This window comes from Neolamprologus multifasciatus, chromosome 7, assembly GCF_963576455.1.
Source record: "Neolamprologus multifasciatus chromosome 7, fNeoMul1.2, whole genome shotgun sequence".
Taxonomy (NCBI): Eukaryota; Metazoa; Chordata; class Actinopteri; order Cichliformes; family Cichlidae; genus Neolamprologus; species Neolamprologus multifasciatus.
Genome location: NC_140445.1, coordinates 64,519,257 through 64,539,665, shown reverse-complemented (window position 1 = coordinate 64,539,665; position 20,409 = coordinate 64,519,257). Strand labels below are relative to the sequence as shown.

The 20,409-nt window shown below is 39.8% G+C and overlaps 1 protein-coding gene across 1 annotated transcript in view; it reads right to left on the bottom strand.

The window, feature by feature from the left end:
• Positions 1 to 20,409, bottom strand: part of tmtc2b (transmembrane O-mannosyltransferase targeting cadherins 2b) — a 111,049-nt gene that overhangs the window by 8,854 nt on the left and 81,786 nt on the right. Inside the window, exons 7-11 of the mRNA XM_085165078.1 lie at positions 19,904 to 19,982; positions 16,039 to 16,160; positions 10,421 to 10,502; positions 5,639 to 5,753; positions 524 to 587 (exon numbers count right to left, since the gene is read on the bottom strand). Of these exons, the coding sequence (XP_085021204.1) occupies positions 524 to 587; positions 5,639 to 5,753; positions 10,421 to 10,502; positions 16,039 to 16,160; positions 19,904 to 19,982 (462 nt within the window). The remainder of the gene's footprint in view (positions 1 to 523; positions 588 to 5,638; positions 5,754 to 10,420; positions 10,503 to 16,038; positions 16,161 to 19,903; positions 19,983 to 20,409) is intronic.

Sequence of the window (20,409 nt, the reverse complement as noted above, 5' to 3'; positions counted from 1 at the left end):
GCTCCATTTGTCATTATTTGTTTGTGTTATACCAGAGTTTATGTGGTCCTAACACTAGACTTCGCTTTGTCTGTATATCATTGTTCAGATATAGTTGATCATTAATCCCAAACTGATTTCTTTTAATCAAGACGCAGGAATAAACAGGGCGACCACATGCCAAACATACTTTGCTCCTTCTGTGACCCTCACTCAAACAACTTGACCCTCCCTGTCAGAGCTCTCAAAGACTGGATCCCATTCATTTTCAAGACGTCACAGTCCCCTGACTCAGTGTTATTATCATTATTCCTTTCATTCTGCTTGCCTGGCCTCTCCTTTGAAGTTGGTGATGGATGTTGGACAAGCCAATCTCTGGGCATAGTAAAAACCCAGCATTCATCTGTCTGAGCTCCATTCACAATGCACGGTGTTGTGCAAAAGCAGATCAGAGAGTAATAATACTGGAAAGCCACCCAGACTGCGATTGTCCATCAGAGTAAATAGTAACAGGGGAAGATTAGCTAGCTGTGGTTTTACTCACGTTGGGTCTCAGGCTCGCTGCTTGTCCGTAATACTTCTCCGCTGCCTCATTTAGGCTGGCTTGTCTGCAAAAGGAAAACAGAGAGGCGGTCATTACTCATTTTTATTGCTGCTGGCTTCGGATGAGGCCTTGAACCCCTCGTGTTTACTAGCGCTCGAGGGTCAGTGAGAAAGTAACGCAGAGGAACAGCATGAGGGATGAGAAAAGCCAATCCAATCGCCGTAGGCTTCTCGTTCGATAGCATCTCTCGATAACATCTGTGCTGAGCAGTGCACTGCAAGCACTTTCTGTTCTAATTGAACCTTGAGGTCAGGACATCTAGTTCATTGCATACCAAGAAACCGAGGCTCATCTGGAATATTCACTGTATATATCTGTTTACATTTAGTCTGGAAAAATGTGGGTTGCAACACTTGATAGATATTGAGATAGTTAAACTGTGCAAACACCATTAAAACAGAAACGTAATCATACCATCAATAAAACCAAAACCAAAACAGGACAGCAGAGCGTACAGATCGAATGCTCCAAAATATGCTGCATATGCCAAATTGTGACCAAAAGGATTTTTGAGCAGATGGCTTGTCGGCATGAGTCCCTGGAACCAGAAACACACAGAAACACTGTTCCTGAGGACACGAAAACTACAGTTACAACACGGCTGTGCTGCATCATCTTCTTTCATAACCCACTGTACTACTCCTCGGTCACAAAACACTTCCTGTTGTTAACTTTCTGGCATATCAGAAATCCCCTTTATGACACACAGCTTCAGTGCCCTTATGGTAACAATTGCCCAATTAAAAACAATTTAACACTGACATAGTCAAGGACGGAGTCAACAGCGGCCGGCTGCTGAGCCCCTTAAGTCAGAATGATCAAAGGAAACGAAGCTTTTATAGCCATGCTTTCATTTAGGCTGTCGTGCTTTATTATGAGATCGTCATCTGCGTAGTTCCAGAGAAAAGTCTGGACCTGCGTATACATCTATGTTTGGTTTTGTGAAATCTTAATCCTTTAATTTTAACAGATGAAGGAGATGATTTATAATTCAGAGTTAGAAAAAATACCTTATATTTTATATAGCAGAAAAAGAGCCTCCAGAAAAACAATGCCAAGCAAATAGCTTGTAGCTCTCTGAGGCTAACGTTAGCCACATACTGGTGTTAGCTAAATGCTAATGTTCTAACGGGTGTCCACGTTTAGTGATCATTTGGTGTCAGTCCATTCCATTTCACTTCAGCTTACACCGTGAATAAGACTGTTGTAGGCTATGTCCACACGTACACGGGTATTTTTGAAAATGGAGATTTTCCGTTTTCGTTTTAAAAAATAATCCCGTCCACACGTAAAGGCAGAAATGAAGGAAAACGCTGCTAGGACATGCCAAAGCAGCAGGTGGCGCTATATTCCTAACCGTGTAGAAATGTTGGCCAATCAGAAGTCTAGAAGCCTCGGTGGGAAAAAGTAAACAAAGCTGGGGCATAGAAGCAGAACCGAGTCGTATGTATGGAGGGACAGTAACTGTGTGTGTATATGTAAGCATTTAAACAGAGAGAACAATTAACAGTAACAGTATTGTAGAAATTCATTTCACCGAAACAATAACGTGGCGCACAGTGTGACGTCAAAAAAGGCGCACACCTTTGACGCTGCGTTTTCTCCGTTTTTCTCGTCCACACGTAAATGCAAAAACGGAGATTTAGAAAATATCCACCCTGGAAAAAATACCTATACCTTATATTTTATATAGCAGAAAAAGAGCCTCCAGAAAAACAATGCGATGCAAATAGCTTGTAGCTCTCTGAGGCTAACGTTAGCCACATACTGGTGTTAGCTAAATGCTAACGTTCTAACGGGGGTCCACGTTTAGCGATCATTTGGTGTCAGTCCATTCCAGTTCACTTCAGCTTACACCGTGAATAAGAAGATCATTGTGGTGCTATAGAAAAATATCACCCCAGTCAGTCGTCGCTCTTCCTCTCAAGACTGTTTGTACAAAACTTTATGGTAGTTGTTGATATATTCAAGTCTGTGACCACAGTGGGTCAACTGACTGACACTGCCAAAGTGTTGTAAATGGATCTTAAATAAGTTATACGTTGTGTTTGCTTACATATTCAGATATACAGAAGAAAATGCTATGGCTGGCTTTCTCCCTTTTTTGTTTCAGAAAGAAGCATTTTACATTCCAACAGGGATCCAAACGGCAACTCGAGTTGCTGAATTTGTCCTGAGATTATAAATGTGGCTTTCGCATCCAACCACAACCATATGTTTGTTTGCCAGCATAATATTTAGAAAGCAGATCCTTCAGAGATGAAAAATGCACAAATCTAATTCCATAATATCATTATCACATTTATAAACACATTAAGAGAGGAGAACTGGAAAGCTGCCACACTGTAACCAGCAGAGCTACAGGACCTCCTAGAGCCGTCTGACTGTGGGTTGTGAGAGAGCTGTAGACAGTGAAGGCCAACCACTGGAATAGGAGCTATTGTAAGGCTATACAAGCACAGGAACTGCGAGAGAGGCTGATGACAAAAACAGGCATTAATGAAATAAAATAATAATAAAAAAAAAACCTTGAGGAATAAAAAATTCTTGTCCATAATTAAAAACCAGTGATTAGGGATGGGTATCGTTTAGGTTTTATCTGATACCAGTGCCAAACCGGTACTTTTGAAACGGTGCCGGTGCTTAAACGGTGCTCAAACTGGTGCTTAAAGAATGGAGAACACAAAATTGGTCCAAAAACCTCTCATGTTCAGCTGTTTTTTTTGTAAAAAGATAACAATGTTAGCCTTTTCTGAGGCATATATGGTATCACTCTTGGCTGGAAGCAGTGCTTAATCAATGGAAAAAACACAAACTTTGTCCAAAAACCTCTCATGTTTAGCTGTTTTCCACTTTTTCTTTGGTCATTTTAGCCTTTTTGTCCAGGGTGAAGGGAGTATCTGCCATCAAACAAGAAGACAGCCGCATGTAGCTATGATGGTGTTTGCTAGTTCACCTTACATGCATTAATGTAATAACGTGGTTAGCCTACTCAACGTAAATTATACGCGAACAACATTAAGCTACTCACGCAGAGAAGAACGGCTGCTGCTGCATCATCATCCTCATCATTTCTGCTACACTGGCAGGGCTAGGGGCCAGGACTCTCCTCTTCGAGTTTTTGGGGGATGTTGCTAACTCCGGGTCGATAACGGCGCATTTCTCGGCTTTTAAAAAAAACGCTATGCGTCGCCAGGTGTTTCATCGGATTTGAGGTGTTACCTCCTTTGACAGTATCACAGTATCAGCTTAAAGCACTTGTTGCAGCTGCTGAGTTTGCATCTTTTGCTGTGAAGTACAGCCAGACTTTTGACCGCTTCGCCTTGGGTGTTTTTAATCTGTAGCTCTGCTCTAAAAGAACGTACGTACCTGGACCCGCCTACTATCCTCGGAAACGTAAAATGATTGGCTAGAATCTAAAGTCATCACAGCTCAGGAAAAAAAAGCACCGAAATGTGCGCTGCTTTTCGGTCTGGTTACTACCGTTTATGACAGATGGCACCGGATACCGGTACCCATCCCTACCAGTGATCTTGTTGTCTAATGATGCCACCTAAAAAACCGAGATCACAACAAAGACAAATTCTGCTTGTAAGCCTGACATTGGGCTGCAATTTCAACACTTAGTTGCTGTCATCAAATATTTCACAAAATTTGCATTTGGTCTCATAGTCGGCTTAAGATTGTGGCACGATAGCAGCGTACAGTACTAAGGGGTTATGGTATGAGGTAAACTGCGTGTGGATAAAGTGCTTGTGTGTTTTATAATGTTTGCTTTTCCCAGGGCTGCCTTTGGAAACCTACAGATTGTACTTTACTCTACGACTTCACAGTGTAATTTTTCATTTTCACTGGCATTTGACATACTCATGGGAAGTACAAGCATGTACCTCTGGGCCTTACTATTTCCCAACTTTTCCTGTCCTACATTCGTAGTGAAAAAAATAAAAGAACTCTTAAAACGAAGCAGATGAAAATTATTAGTTTGAAAGCAAAACAGTCAAAACCAAAAGCCCAAAGGGGTAATAAACGACATTTGCAAATTTGAGAGCTACTGCTCCCCCTTTTAATCTCTTCCCCTCTCCTGTGCAGATTCACTTGTGTCCCCACCAACCGATGGGCTTTCCACATCTACGTCCAAGTCAAACACATAAAGAACACGAGCTGTGGAGGGAGTGAGACCCCATGCCAAGCAGGCGGAGATGAGTTCAACCCGAGCGCTGCTTGATGCTCACTTAGCTGCCAGGAGTCTGGACTCTAGGAGAGGCTCTCTACGCCTGAAACTGTTGGTGGTGAAGATACTACACGATCAGCAGAGGCACGCTGAACAAAGCTGAGTGGGAGTGCACTGATGTACTCTAAAGCACAGTAACTTTGCAGATGATGGTGAGTCAAGCGAAGCGCTTGTCCAAGAGTTATCTTTCTTTACAGCTGGCAGTCGTAGTTTTGACAAATATGCAGAGAGTTGCCCATGGTGACTAATTAAACAAGGAAATCGCTACACTGGGTAATATAAAGTTGGAGGTTTATTCAGGGGGAGGGGTTCAGTAAGTTGGCACATAGCTGTATTTATACAATCCCACACATGGCTCTCATTCACAAACAACAGTTTGTGGGCTTTCCTGCTTAGCCTCAACAGCTGAACTTTGCACTAATTTGTAATTATGCGTTCAAATATGAGCACCGGCCAGTGATGGGAGACTGAGACAGAGTGGTATATGTAATTCGAGAGACAGCCCTCTGAGATATAGCTACACTACGCACTAAGATAAACCAGTTCTAGAGCTGGCACTGCAGCAAGAGAAGAGGATTACAAAGTATAGCCAAGTAAATCACAGAGGCTGAGGAATGGTGTAAGCCCCTGGATAAAACGTGCAGACAGTAGACCTCCCTCTCTCATACACAGCTTTCTTTCTACTCAGCCACGGAAAACTGTGGCCCACCCATCTCATCTAGGCAGAATAAAACACATCCAGTGTCTTTATGCATGCTCTTGCACTAAGCAAATCATCAAACCTGAAGAAAGGAAAAAAATCACGCCAATCAAAAACATACCTGAGCATGTGGGCTGCATTGAAGACCACATCGAATTCCCCACTGTCAAGGCGTGCAGCTGTCTTTGCCATCTCTGCTGCTTCAAGCAGCCGTGACTCTTCCAACAAAAACTGACCTGGCAGGGCAGAAGGGAACAGCACCATTATTAAAACACTTTGGGATCCCCACAGGGGCACGTAGGGATACACGGCCTCGCAGTGTTGCTTTTGGCCTAGGCAGAGGGACAGACTAGTCTGCCCTTGTGACAATATGATGAAACATTAAATATAAGTGCAGCATAAAATCTCTCCTTGGCCATCTTTCAGACTCATTTGTTCAGATTATCAGCTTTGATAGATCTGTTCCTTTTGGATAAAAATGTTTTCAGCAGGAGGGTTATGTCTTATTACGGGTGCGCCTGCCTTGCAGTTAACCTCTGCGGACCAGCCTAATGAGAGGGGATTATAGAAGCCCGACAAGGCCGAGTGCGGGGCACACCCCTCGGTAAGAGCCAGGTTTAGGGGGAATTAATACACTGTTGATTTTGGTAAGCTCCAATGCTGTGCCAAGATGCTAAACCACCAAGTGAACCCAAGCGCATTTTTTTAATAACTGTGGATGAAACTGGAGCCTTTAGTGCAGGACAAGGCAAGAGCTTTATTTTAAGTGAGTTTTTAGGCTGCAACTGTGCACTAAAAACCTCCAGATCTGCAGTTTTGCACTGTTTTTGATAAATAATATGCTTTTACTTAAAATATAATAATTTTATCTTTTGCATCATTTCTTAATTGACTTTGTCAGTTTAAGCTCATACCCAGATTGTGAGCGGGCTAGCTAATGCTGGAGGACAGATTTCTACGTTTTGGGTTTTTTTCTTTCCTTCGAGCAACACTTCAGATTTGGACAGCTGAATAAAAAGAACTCGGGCTAAGTAAATAACTTATGCTATTTATGTTGAGTATCCTAACAGTTAGAACTAACATTTTAACTAAAACTAAAACTAAGTATAAAAGTTGTGGAATGATCTACCCTTGCATGTTAGGCAGGCCTCTTCTCTTTCTGAATTTAAAAGTCTTCTTAAAACATATTTATTCGCTGAAGCCTTTGGCATTGATTAGAGGGGTTGACTCAATTTGTTTTAACATGTTTCAATTTATTTTAGTTTTTTAGTTATTTATTTTATCTTATCTCATTTTAATTTTTCTTTACTTATGCTATTAGCATGTACAGCACTTTGTGAACTCTGGTTTTATGTTAAAGTGCTTTATAAATAAAGGTGGTATGGTATGGTATTAACACTATAATATTTACAGATTATCTTACACAGCGTATAGATAGAGAATTAAATGGGACCAAGACCTGACCCCTGGGGAACGCCACGCGAGGTTTTCATGTGACAATTAGGCTGGACAAGAAATAAATGAATAAATCAAAGTTTCTTCAGGGTTTATGAAAAAAAAGAAAATGTATGCGTAATTAATTTACTTGACCCTTTAATTTACTAAGTAGTTGGAAATGCAAGTCTAAACATAAAAGTATCACCTATTAATGCTATTCCCAGGCATATATGACTCAATTCTACAATGGAAGTAATTAATTTACCTTAGTAACCAGCAGAATAGATGGATGAAAGCAATAATCAGCTAACTTCTTTACTTATTACATATTTTTTAAACTAAAATTCAATTCAAAAGCCCCAAATGAGGTGGTACACTTCTAATAATGCTGAAGGAAACTCTGCAAAAATGACATTGAATAGCTGCTGCAGCACCATCTGTAGCAGGATAGTGTATGCCTTTTTTAATACATAGGAAAATAAACATCACTAGCATTGCTGCCTAAGGCAGGCAAGTGAAAATGATCAAATAAACACAGCTAAATTAAATTCATGATTTTTAGTGCACTCTAAGACCTTTTTTGAAGAGTCTTCTTCAGGCCTGAGGACTCTGTGAAAGCTGCAGTCTCAGAAACAAAAAACATTCTGAAAAACAAACAACTTAGTCAATCTAAAGTAATGAAAACCCAGCAGTTTATGGCAGATCTGATGTGTTTAGCTGTGAATAGATATATTTGTAAATTAAACCATAGCTGTGATCTGAACAAGAAATAGAAATTAATTGCTGCATATTTTTACTTGGGCCAACAGAAATAAGATAAATGATGCTATATGGATGTTCCATATGGATATTATATCTCCATTATTATTAGTACCTAGAGCTGGGCGACAGAACGATAACGATATGTATTGCGAAATAACTTTTCTCGATAGAAAAGTTAAACTATTGCGATAGACTTTGCCGCTCTTGTCCTCTTAAAAAAAGAAAAAGAACAGCCAATCCAAATTAAGTAGCGCAGAGCCGAACCAATCACAGCCGCAGCGTCACGTCACGTGACTTGTTACGTACAGCACAAGTGCCAAGCCGCACATGTGTATTTGTTTGGGAAGCAGCCAGCCGCCGTGCTGCCCGGGTAATGGAGGAAATGAGTGTGCAGACTAGAGAAAAATCAACCGAGAGCGTGACCGAAGGTTACCGAAGAGAAAACAGATGATGGAACAGAAGAGCCACAGAAGTTCGGTAGTGTGAAGGTATTTCTGCTATTTCAAGTCTGACAAAAACAGAGTAGCGCCACTGTAAATTGTGCCGAAAGCAAGTCTGGAAATACAATAAAGCGGTGCATGCTCAATCTCTGACTGGAAGCGCTAATTCGTCATTCGGCTTTTGTCAGACTAAAGTAACTGTTAAAACTGTTTGAAAAGCTAAACTATACAACAAGGAGAGATTGAGAATTTCCTTTTAGCTCTCAGTTTATTTGATATTGACAAAAGTTAGTCAATTTTGTTCTTCTGTAAAACAAACTAAGATTTATTTTTAGAATTAATATTTTGTTTCTAAGTGGAATTGACAATTTAGTCTGTTTTGTTTGTTATATTTTGAAACTTAAACGCTTTAGCGGCTGCCTTTTGTGTAGTTTGCAATATTTGCCTTTATTTATCTGAAAAAGTCTCATGTTAAGTACATCTAGCCTGTTGAACTTATTATGGGAAATAAATATTTAAATCAAAACAAGCTGCTGATTATTTCACATTTTACTTGTGAGCAACGGCACATTTAAATCTTATAAATATAGTTATTTGGCTTATATCGTGATATATATTGTTATCGCCTGAAATGGAAAAAACATATCGTGATATATATCGTTATCGCCTGAAATGAAAAAAAAAACATATCGTGATATATATCGTTATCGCCTGAAATGAAAAAAACATATCGTGATATATATTGTTATCGCCTGAAATTAAAAAACAAAAAAAAACAAAAAACATATCGTGATATATATCGTTATCGCCTGAAATGAAAAAAAAAAACAAAAAACATATTGTGATATATATCGTTATCGCCTGAAATGAAAAAAAAAAACATATCGTGATATATATCGTTATCGCCTGAAATGGAAAAAACATATCGTGATATATATTGTTATCGCCCGAAATGAAAAAAACATATCGTGATATATATCGTTATCGCCTGAAATGAAAAAAACATATCGTGATATATATCGTTATCGCCCGAAATGAAAAAAACATATCGTGATATATATCGTTATCGCCCGAAATGAAAAAAACATATCGTGATATATATCGTTATCGCCCGAAATGGAAAAACATATTGTGATATATATCGTTATCGCCTGAAATGGAAAAAACATATCGTGATATATATTGTTATCGCCCGAAATGAAAAAAACATATCGTGATATATATCGTTATCGCCTGAAATGAAAAAAACATATCGTGATATATATCGTTATCGCCTGAAATGAAAAAAACATATCGTGATATATATCGTTATCGCCCGAAATGAAAAAAACATATCGTGATATATATCGTTATCGCCCGAAATGAAAAAAACATATCGTGATATATATCGTTATCGCCCGAAATGGAAAAACATATCGTGATATATATCGTTATCACCTGAAATGAAAAAAAAAAAAAACATATCGTGATATATATCGTTATCACCTGAAATGAAAAAAAAAAAAACATATCGTGATATATATCGTTATCGCCTGAAAAAAACAAAAACAAAAAAAACCAACATATCGTGATATATATCGTTATCGCCTGAAAAAAAACCCAAAAAAACCATATCGTGATATATATCGTTATCGCCTGAAATGAAAAAACATATCGTGATATATATCGTTATCGCCTGAAATGGAAAAAACATATCGTGATATGAAAAATCTTATATCGGCCAGCTCTAATAGTACTGTTTAATAATTTCTTGGAATAACACTGTCTCTGTGCTTGGATCAATGCAATCCATATCCTCATTGGCTGGATAATTAACCTATACACACAGTACTCAACAAAATGCAAAAATCCACCATTAACCAATTACCTTCAATGTCACTTGCGACCTGGTGCAAAGATAGTGAGCGAACCCATCACAAAGACAAGGCTTTAAATGCTTTTACAAACTCAAAGGTAATACTGCTGATTAATGGAAAGCTTGAGAAGAGGCATATGCTAAAATTGTCACGTTCTGTACACCCATCGAATCAGTGAACAATCGAAGGAAATCAACCCTGCTTCCTGTGACTCTCGACTAATCAAAAAGGATAAAAACAGAAATGGCAGAAGGGTCAGCCAACACTGTTGTATAAACAACCGGCTAAGGTGCACAAGTCGTGCACCAGTGCAGCATGTATGCGTGAAATTTCCAAATCAAATATTTGAAATGTAAAAAGAAATCTGGTGTGAGTCCGACTGGAAGAGAAATATATATCCGTGCTTACCATAATGCATGTAGCAGTTGCCTTTTGTGGGATCGAGTTGGATGGCCTTGAGGAAGTACCTCTCCGCTTCTGTTTTCTGCCCCTGAGAAAGATGGATTAAACACAGTGTCATTATTGTTTCAACTGCTTCTCAAAGCTACTCGGTCTAAAAACACCACACTTGACTCAACAGCCAAAATACCTCCGTGTATACCTAATGTCCCTCTTCCAACCACAGACGTACTCTAACGATAAATCTTAACAATCAGACACGAAACACACGAATCGCTACTGTTACTCTGTCAGGCTCATGTGTCGTCCCACAAAAGCAGACGCTGTCACGTTTAGCACAGCAGACCAGACGGTAAAGTCTCGTTCATTAAACATATTATCTTTGCAAAGAGCACTTCCGGAGCAAAGCTGCAGATTGTCAGTGTGTGTGGCCTAACTGCTATCATACAAGAAAGTGAGTAGGGAAGAGGAGAAAACAGAAAGGCTTGTGTCTACAATGCCTCAAGTACAGGTGTACTGCACACAAATATGATTTTTATTTTTATGTTCCAGAAAGAATCCATACCGGAGGGGGGCGAGCATAATATGATGTGAAGAAGACACACTGAAGCCCTGCAGACCGCAAAAGCTTCCTCAGGCCCTTTACACTGTGACATGTAACCAATCACAGCTCTAACAGAACCGAGCATCTGGCCAATAGAAGTGCCAGCTGGTACTCTGACACATCGCTGATCTCAGTTGGGCACCAGATGTCATCTGATCAATAATTAACCATGTGCACTCATCGATAAAAGCTGATGCATTAATAATGCAACCATCAGTATGCATTTGAAAGAGAGATAAAGCCTTCTTGTGAAGACTAATATACTAAAGCATTACTGGATTATGCAAAGCCAGTAAAAACAACCTGAATGAGTGGGACACTTAGCGTAGAACTTCAGTTCAGTCACACAGAAGCAATGGGCCCTATATTGTATTAATGACAGCAGACTTCATTTTCAGTGAGCGGTAGATTCAATAAATACAGAAATTTCTAATGTAAACATTTGAGTGTAGTTTCCGTTGATGCTGCAGAAAATGAAGCCTGTGCCAAGGATACGTTTAACAGAGCTGATTGTGTCCAAGTCCCATTCTGAAAAGCGTCACTTTTGTGTATTTTTATACTTATATTCACAGATGGGGCAATGCAAACATTTTACCGCCAGCTGCTTTTTTCAACAAAGACCTACAGTTATTAAACCTCTAAACTTTGACAGACTGAAATGGGTTTTAGGTGTAAGTGCATGAAAGATGTGGACTGTGAAACATTAAGAATATTAACAGAGACCGTACACAGAATAAGCGAGATGTTGGTAGGACCTCAAAAATGTAACAACTTTTTTCTTTTTTTATTACTTGTTAAAAAATCATTTATTATAGGTCAAAATTAATAACTGTGCTACTCTTTTTAATTTCACTGAATCCCCTTAATCAGACGAAATCTTTCTTTCTTTTTTTATCTATATATATCTATATAGAAGCTAGAGGTGGGAATCACCATACATCCCACGATACGATATTATCACAATACTTAACGCACGATACGATATTATTGCAATTTGTAAAAATATTTTGCGATATTCAGATTCTGTACATAAAGGTAAACTTTATCAATATTCATTTTCTCTAATATCAAAGTCTCACACTCAGTCTTTCTCTCATTTCAGTTTGATTGTTGACAAACTGAACGGTTTGTATTACAGTCTAGTCCAACTTAACTGAATCAACCATCTGGTACAATTATAGCTATTCTGAACTATGCAGTTTATGAAAACTATGCAGCCCCTTCAGCAACTGAAGGATTTGAAAGTAAATTAAAACAAAATATAATTTTACATTAAATAAAAAAGTTTTAAACTTAATTAAAATAAAACATGTCTTAAATTAAAATAAGTAAACTGTCATGTTTATTGCTGCCAAAAAAAAGTTAAACACATTTGGACAGTGAAGGAATGTCAGGATTCTTGCTCAGAAAAAGGATCAACATGCTCTGAAGTCAGAGCACAAAAACCTTTTTTGTAACAAAATATCGATTTCTGCTGTCCCTGTATCCATACATGATTAGCAAACAAAATATCACCATGCTACACAGTATCGATTTTTTCCCCCACCCCTAATAGAAGCTATGATTATGAGTGGCAATAACCAGGAATAGCTTTTATCTAAGGTACGACCAATGCAGCACGAGAAAGGGATGGAAGGAACCCCGTCTATAAATGATGACTGTACTCTGTTTATTACTCCAGTAAACAACATATCACTTCATTGGTCATTGTAAAAAAGTTAATAAAGCAGGGTGTGCTTTAGGACATGAGCTAAAGGTGTAACCAAGTCGCTACCATGTGGAGATATCGTATCTCGGGTTTCTCAGCCAACTAAAAAACACTTTGATGTGGCTGTTTGGGTTTAATGGGAAGTAGAATCTGTTTAAAGTCTGTTTGCCATTGTCCAACACTAGTTTAGCATGCAAACATACAAACATCTGCTGAGTACATGTGAATACAGCTTTGTCGGATATCTACTTATTATGCAAGGTGACTTATTGTGCAATATTCTCCTGTTTGTCGCACACTCGCTGAGCTCAGTTGTGCCCGCCTCACACCTCAAATCTCCTGATAACGTTGGGCAAACTGCAGATGTATCCCCGGCTCTGTGAGTGTCGAGGTTATTGTGAATGAAACCTGTACTGTTTCCACTGTTGTGGAAATGACAAGTGAATGACTGAATCCAATATTGTGAGCATTATAATTATAATTATGCACAACCAACAACACGTCCTGCTTCTTTAGGGTGTCAGTGAAGGTGCAGGGGGGTCAGCAGGGCTGAGAATGCATTACTGATCTGTGTGATTAACTCTCCCTTTCTTCCCCTGTTTGTCCTTCTCACCATCCACGCCGTCTCTGCGCCTCAGCAGCCACAGAAAGGCTCGCTCCGCCACCCACCACTCACCCTTCACTGACCTGGCCGCTAAACCTTATATTGCAGCCTCTCCCAGAGGGATCTGAACCTCAAAGTCCCTGACAGCATCTGAAGTGTCTTCATCACTCACAGTTGTTGCACAGGGGGGGCAGAGGTGGGAGATGACAGACGGCTGCTCTTCCTGCACTGCTTTGGATCATATTAAACGCCGGGGTCGGTACTTATTAAACAACAGCCTGTGTTCACAGGTAACATTTGTCTGACACATTTCAATAAAATCTTTCAGAAATTCCTTTAAAGAATAGAGTCACTGTAAGCCTATCCAAGTAACTTAGATCCCGTCTTTGATCGCACTTTCATTTGCACTCAAGGGATCACAGGGGTTCAAGACCCCTAAACCATCCATCATGCTCAGAGAGCTACAGAGATTTATCCCTGAAGGTTTGAACTCTACTTTCCCCCAAATCAATAACACTTTCCTCACAGCTCACAGACTTCTTCTCTGAATCAACTTTACCAAGTCTTAATACTCTCCTTTAAAGTATTGAGTTATTCCCTGAAACCGTCCTTGCTGATGGGTTTTGGTTCCATTGAATTTTTCACAGGAATCATGTCAACTTAATAAGTGAGTTTTATCTGCGTTGCCAGTTGATCTGTTCTTTCCGCTGGCAACCGCTCAGCGGACAGAACGGCAAATCAATCCACCGCCGGTGTGCTGCACTAATAATAATGATCCACAACTGTTCAGCAATTCAGATGACAGTTTGTGGTTTTTCTGAAGACTCAAAAAATGCAGAAGCAGTCGGCGCGTCCAAGCCTACAATCTGTACAAAACACACGGAAAAAAAAGACACATTCTTTGTTTTTTTCTTTAGGGGTATATGCCAAACTATTTCCTGGCTGGGTTCAGTAACTTTTGGCACATAAAAACGTTATAACACCACAAAGTGTGGTTTTTACACCTCAGTTTTTGTATGGATTAAACAGCCCAAAAATAACGTGTTAATTAGTGATCCCCGGAGCCAAGCTTTTTATTTCCAATTCATGTGCTATGCTCACTAGCTACTGGCAGTAGCCAGTGCCATACAGATATATAAGTGGTAACTGACTTCAAGTTGATTTCCAAAGCTTTTGGTTTTAAATGTGTTGACACAAAAAAGGCAACATTGTGTCTAAAAACTGTGGAAAAATTGGTTTGCCTGTTAAATTCCTCCACCTATCAGTGAGGATATTCACAAAAGGATGATTGAGGAAAAACTATAAATGAAACAAACTTGAAAAGATTCTGTTTCCATGAAGGAAATAAAAAAGGGGCAGGAAGAGTGCAGCCGTTTGCTGGAAATCCAGATATCGCTGCTGCAGGCTCATTAGGGCCCGGGCAGTGGATGAAAGGGGTGTAGGCCTCCACCCTTTTTTTGACCTTCTAAGCAAGGTCAAAAAAAGAGTCCCTATATCTGGGACTCTCCACCATTTGACCTTAGAACTGAAGAAGCTTCTCAAATGAGAGGTGAAACGTCTTCAAGTAACTTAAAGAAGTCCAGACGCTTTTCTTTGCAAGCTCCTTTGACTACAATGACCTGGATGACTGAGAACCTTCACAGACTTCTAAGCAAGCCTCTATCTGATTTGTTTATTTGTCTTCTGACAGTCCTTTTCAAGGCAAAGCAAGGCAAGTTTATTTGTATAGCAATTCAACAACAAGGTGATTCAAAGTGCTTCACAGAGACATTAGAAACAAAAACAAATAAAAAGCAGGATTTAAAATTGATTAAAACAAGCAAACAAACTAACAAACAAAACAGTATATAAAATCAAAACAGATCAAATCAGAACAGTAGATAAAATCAGTAATTAAAATGTAAGTTTTGAAATTTAAGCTTAAGTGTGGATTTGGTGTTTTATTCAAATACAGCTGAGAACAGGTGAGTCTTCAACCTGGATTTAAATAAACTGAGTGTTTCAGCTGATCTGAGGCTTTCTGGGTGTTTGTTCCAGATATAAGGAGCATAAAAGCTGAATGCAGCTTCTCCGTGTCTGGTTCTGACTCTGGGAACTGATAAAAGACCGGATCCAGATGACCTGAGGGATCTGGAAGGTTCAGATCAGACTACTTTGTTTCTCAGCTCTTTTCCGAGTATGTACGTCTAGCTGCAGTCGATCACCGAACGACTGCACGACCAGCTCCTCGTAAACTCAAGGACTCTGGAAACTGCTCCTAAACTGGAGACGCCTCCATTTTTTTCATTAGTAAAACACAAGACAGGTTTCACTTTCACTTGCTGACCTGGAAGATGCCGGGCAGCTTTCTTTCCATTTAGTGTAGAGATTCGAGCGCTTAAGAATACTGTTTTAGTAGCTTCTAGTAACGCATTAAAGATGCAAACGTGGAGGCACGACAAAATCAGGAAGTTATTTCATTTGATTAAACTTTACAGAGAAGCTAAAATGACCCCGATGACATCAGTGTGTTTGTTTCGCCCTGAAACTTGATGTATTTGCTCCAAAGCAAAGAAAGATGCTATAAAACAGCAAACACTAAATGTGGGACACACCTTTAAATAATAAAGTTGGTCGCAGGGTAGTGTTTAATCAGAACACTCACTAGAACGTGTGATAGCAAACTGAATGGAAACACAGATAAGGGAGGATCAAAACAAAAACAACGTTACCGTCATTGCGAGAAGTTTCCCATAAGTGAGATGTGCAGGGATGTGGTCTGGCTTGGCTCGCAGCGATTCTCTGTACCAAAACTCCGCCTCAGTCAGCTTATTCAGTCTAATGTAGGCCTCTCCTGTGATGGCAAAGACAGCGTCACGTGAGGGATCAAATCAAGTGTCAGAGGTTAAAACATCACACAGCTGTCTTTTATTCTTTTGAGGATTTTTATTACAGGGCGGCAACAAATTCAGACTATAATCCAGTCGTCAAACTTAATGATTTTCCTTCCAGCACTTTCATCATATTTTAAACACATGGAGTAATAAGAGGCTTTGGAGGATGTTGCAATTGCTTAAACACGTCAGACTCATACTGAAGAAATTATTTATGCTCTTATTTCAGGGTTTTTGCTTGATTATTATATTTCGGCATAGCAGAAATTCACCGTCATGCTTACAGAACAATAGGACAAGATTTCTCCTGTTGTCCTCCTTCACTCTTCCTGACCTGTCAGACATCATCCGATACCTCCCCCACGGCCACATCTGACCCTCTGCCTGCTAAAGCAACACCTGAAATAACAAAGCTATCCAGCAACCCTCGCATGGTTGGAAAAAACTGACTGGCTGGTAACGCAGCACAGTTAAAATCAACATCATGATGTATTTAGGGGGAAAGTGTGAATAAAGCCCACTTGTTAAAATATGACTTGTAATATGGTTTATATTTCAATCTACACCGAGTCTTATGAACTGCCAAATGACTGAAAGAGTTGTTTAGACAAGAGGAGACTGAGGTTTGAATTCAGCGGGGATTCAGATTAATCGCTTTACTGAAAAGACGGCGATAAGCAACAGGTGACATACGCCTGACCGCAGCCTTTTAGTCTCGTGAAAACACACCTCATATAAGTGATAACATAGAGATACCTCTTTCACACATGCATGCATGAAATAGTTACTGTAAAAAGAAGCACAAGGCTTAAGGCCTTTACATATTCATTTTATTCCAAAACATGTTAATATGTTATTTTTTACCGATACCGGTATCGGGTATCAGCCTCGATACCACATTTTCTAAAGTACTCGTACTCGTTAAAAGTCCCCCGATACCGAGGACTGATACCACGGTCTGAGACCTGTCTATGTTTGACTTTATAGGACTAAAGCTGTTACCTGTAAATTTAAATCATGTTTTTATTAAGTACTCGGTATCGGTATCGGTGAGTACTGAAATGCAAGTACTCGTTTCCAAAAAAGTGGTATCGGTGCATCCCTAGTTTACACATTTGGTTAATTAGTGAAAGATCCCTGTTTTGATGATGAGAGGAGCCAAAAATGCCTTTGGGGTTGTGTCAGGTGTAAAAAGCAAACATGCAGCGCTACCTGCTGCAGCGATGCCGTGTGTAGCTATTATTGTTCTCCCATTACAGCCTCATGCTGCATGTTTCAGCGTTTGTTTCCATCAGATTGTAGCTACATAATAACAAAACTCCCACCAACAGCAGAGTGGATTAGGCAGCATTACACCAAGCTTTCCATTTCCATTGGGTCATAATGAAAACCTCGTTTTTTTAAATGTATATACTGAATTATTAGTTCGAAGGTTAATAAATAATCATCATGTTTATATAGAGGCTTATCTAACCTGCAGTGATTTATAGCTAATCCAAGGTGCTAAGCTGTTTAAAAACGCACATATTGGTCCATTTTGACACGACCTCTTCCTATATTGATTGGCTTAAAAGCAGCCAAATTACTTGACTCCGTTTCCTGGCAGCAGACCTCTGTACCTCTGAGATTAGCACAAACATTAACGTGCAATTAGAAGTGACATCGAATCCAAGGAGCTGAAAACCAGCTCCTCGGAGTGGAACATTCCTCAGCCAACCAGAAAGAGCTGGAGCGAGACCAGCGGGGTACAGATTACCACCCAGGTCCGCCTCTGATGAAAGCTTCTGCTCCTTGGCGTCTGACAAACAGCATGAGAGCGGCGCAGTGAGTGAAACTGAAAATAGATATGAGCAGGTGTGCCAAATGTGCAAATCAGCTCAGCGAGGAAACAACGCTAAGCTGCAGAAATCACAGATCTGTGGCTCGGTGCCTCCATTACAGGCGCAACGCTGCTCCTTAATGGGGCCTGAAGCTTTCATCAACATTTTGACATAATCTCAGGAGCTCTGTCACATTGCATTTTGCCAACACATAAGCAAACCTGTGGCACTGCCTAGTCTGGATTACTTATTGTTCCAGGTTTTCTGTGTGTGTGTATAAGTAGCTTCATGTGTGTGTGTGTGTGTGTGAGTGTGAGAGAGAGAAACAAGCAGGAAGGGCAGAGAAAAAAGAAAAAGCAATGGAGTGCACAGATATAATGAGGCTGAAAGCAGCTGTTCCACAGCTGTACTGTAACAAGCTGGGTTGCTCTTGCAGTGAAAGCATCTGTTTAACATGACATTGTAACGCTTCCGATTGTCTACCTCTGTCTAACTGTATGAATCAGATCAGCTGTCTCACACACGGCCTTCGTTCATTTAAATTAGCACAGTTTGCTATACGTGTATTTATTACTAATTTTTATGACACTTTTCTTTCTTTATTTTTACAGGTTATTATAGACCTGAATAGTGATTTTTTGAAGTTATCATGTTTTATTGCCTTTTATAGTAGCCTGCTCTGGAAATCTCAGATCTTTAATGTTTATGCAAGGAATAAAGAAATATACTAAATAATACACAATATGCAGGAAGTACACAGCCTTTGTACTTTTCTTGTGTTTTGTGAAGCATAAATGTGTGATGACTAGAGATGGGCAGGAACGTGTTACTGTAATCCGATTACTTTTTTCAAGTAACGAGTAAAGTAAGGGATTACTATTGCAAAAACGGTAATTAGATTACTGTTACTTTCCAGTAGGAACGCTGCTTTACTGCGTTACTAAAACCGTGATTTTTTTGCGAGAATGTCTCATGACAGTGACGTAAGCGAGTGCGACGTTCGTGACAACAGCTGTGTGCAGATCAACAATGGATCATATATCGAGTGCAGAGAGAGTATGAGCGTGCAGCGTTTAAAGCGTGGAAGTACTGACCTTACTTTGAGTTTGATTCCATAAAAAGTGACAAAAACATTAGTGTCCGTTGTGCGTGGGAAGAAAACTTCTTTTTACACCGAAAAAAACTCCTAAACTTCCAAACAAGCACCGAGTAGCTACGACGTAATGGGAAACTCACAGAGAAACTCGCGGATTCTTCCACTGACCGCGGCACACCTGCACCAGGGTAACCCTCCGCCTACCCCACTCCTGCTTTACAGGTGAAAGTAGAGCAACAGGACCGCTAGTCTTTGACTTTATTTATTTTCTGCTGTGTTTTACTTGCATCTATTTGAAAGACTGAGTGTAAACACAAAAAAATATTTTATTTTATGTGCTGGAATGTGCAGAAAATAGGTTTAAATATTAAACTAATTTCTTCCAGTCAGAGAATGTTGCAGATAATTAAATGTTTACTTGATGCATAAAGTTAAAAGATTAAAACTAACAAAACAAGTTTTAAAAAGAGACTTTTCCATTTGATTACATTTTGTATGATGATTATGCAGAAAAAGTAGAATTGGGCTGAAAGATCAATCACTTTATCACCTATTCAGGTTGTAAATCGTGTTTTTAAAAAGTAACTAAGTAACTAAGTAATTAATTACTTTTGAAAATAAGTAATCAGTAAAGTAACGGGATTTTTTGGGGAAGTAATCAGTAATTAGTTACTGATTACTTTTTTCAAGTAACTTGACCAACACTGGTGATGACCAGCTGATAACACCTCCTCAGTAAAAACAGCATCTATTCTGCTGATGGTCCTGAAACACGAGCAGCTCTCACCCATCATGTTGTAGAGGCTCTGCGGTGCAAACTGTCTCGGCATTTTCTGTATCGCTTCTTTAAACACAGAGAGGGCCTCCTGCGAACGAAACACACAAAAAAGAAGGTTTGGGACGTTTGCATTAGAGAGCACAGAGACCCCGCTAGAGAAGCTGGCTCTGGGGTAACTCGCCGTTCCTCCCATGCAGCCGGGGCCATGACAATATGAATACACAGCGTGGAATTGGGGGTCGCCAGAAGGCTGCTTCATACAGAGCTGAGGACAAAGGCTCTATCCTCAGCGTCACGGCTGTTAAGACAACTAGAGCCGCGTCGCTTGTTGACTTTAGCATGTATAATGTGTTGGTCAGGCAAGTCACCTCGGACTCGCTCAGAGTTTAAATGGCAGAAGGACCTGAAAGTATTTTATTGCTGAAGCAAACGTTGTGGTTAGAGGTCAGAGGAAGTGGGAATGCTCTGTTCCTCAAGGATGCCAACGATTTAGAAAGGCCTTTATTGAATCGGCC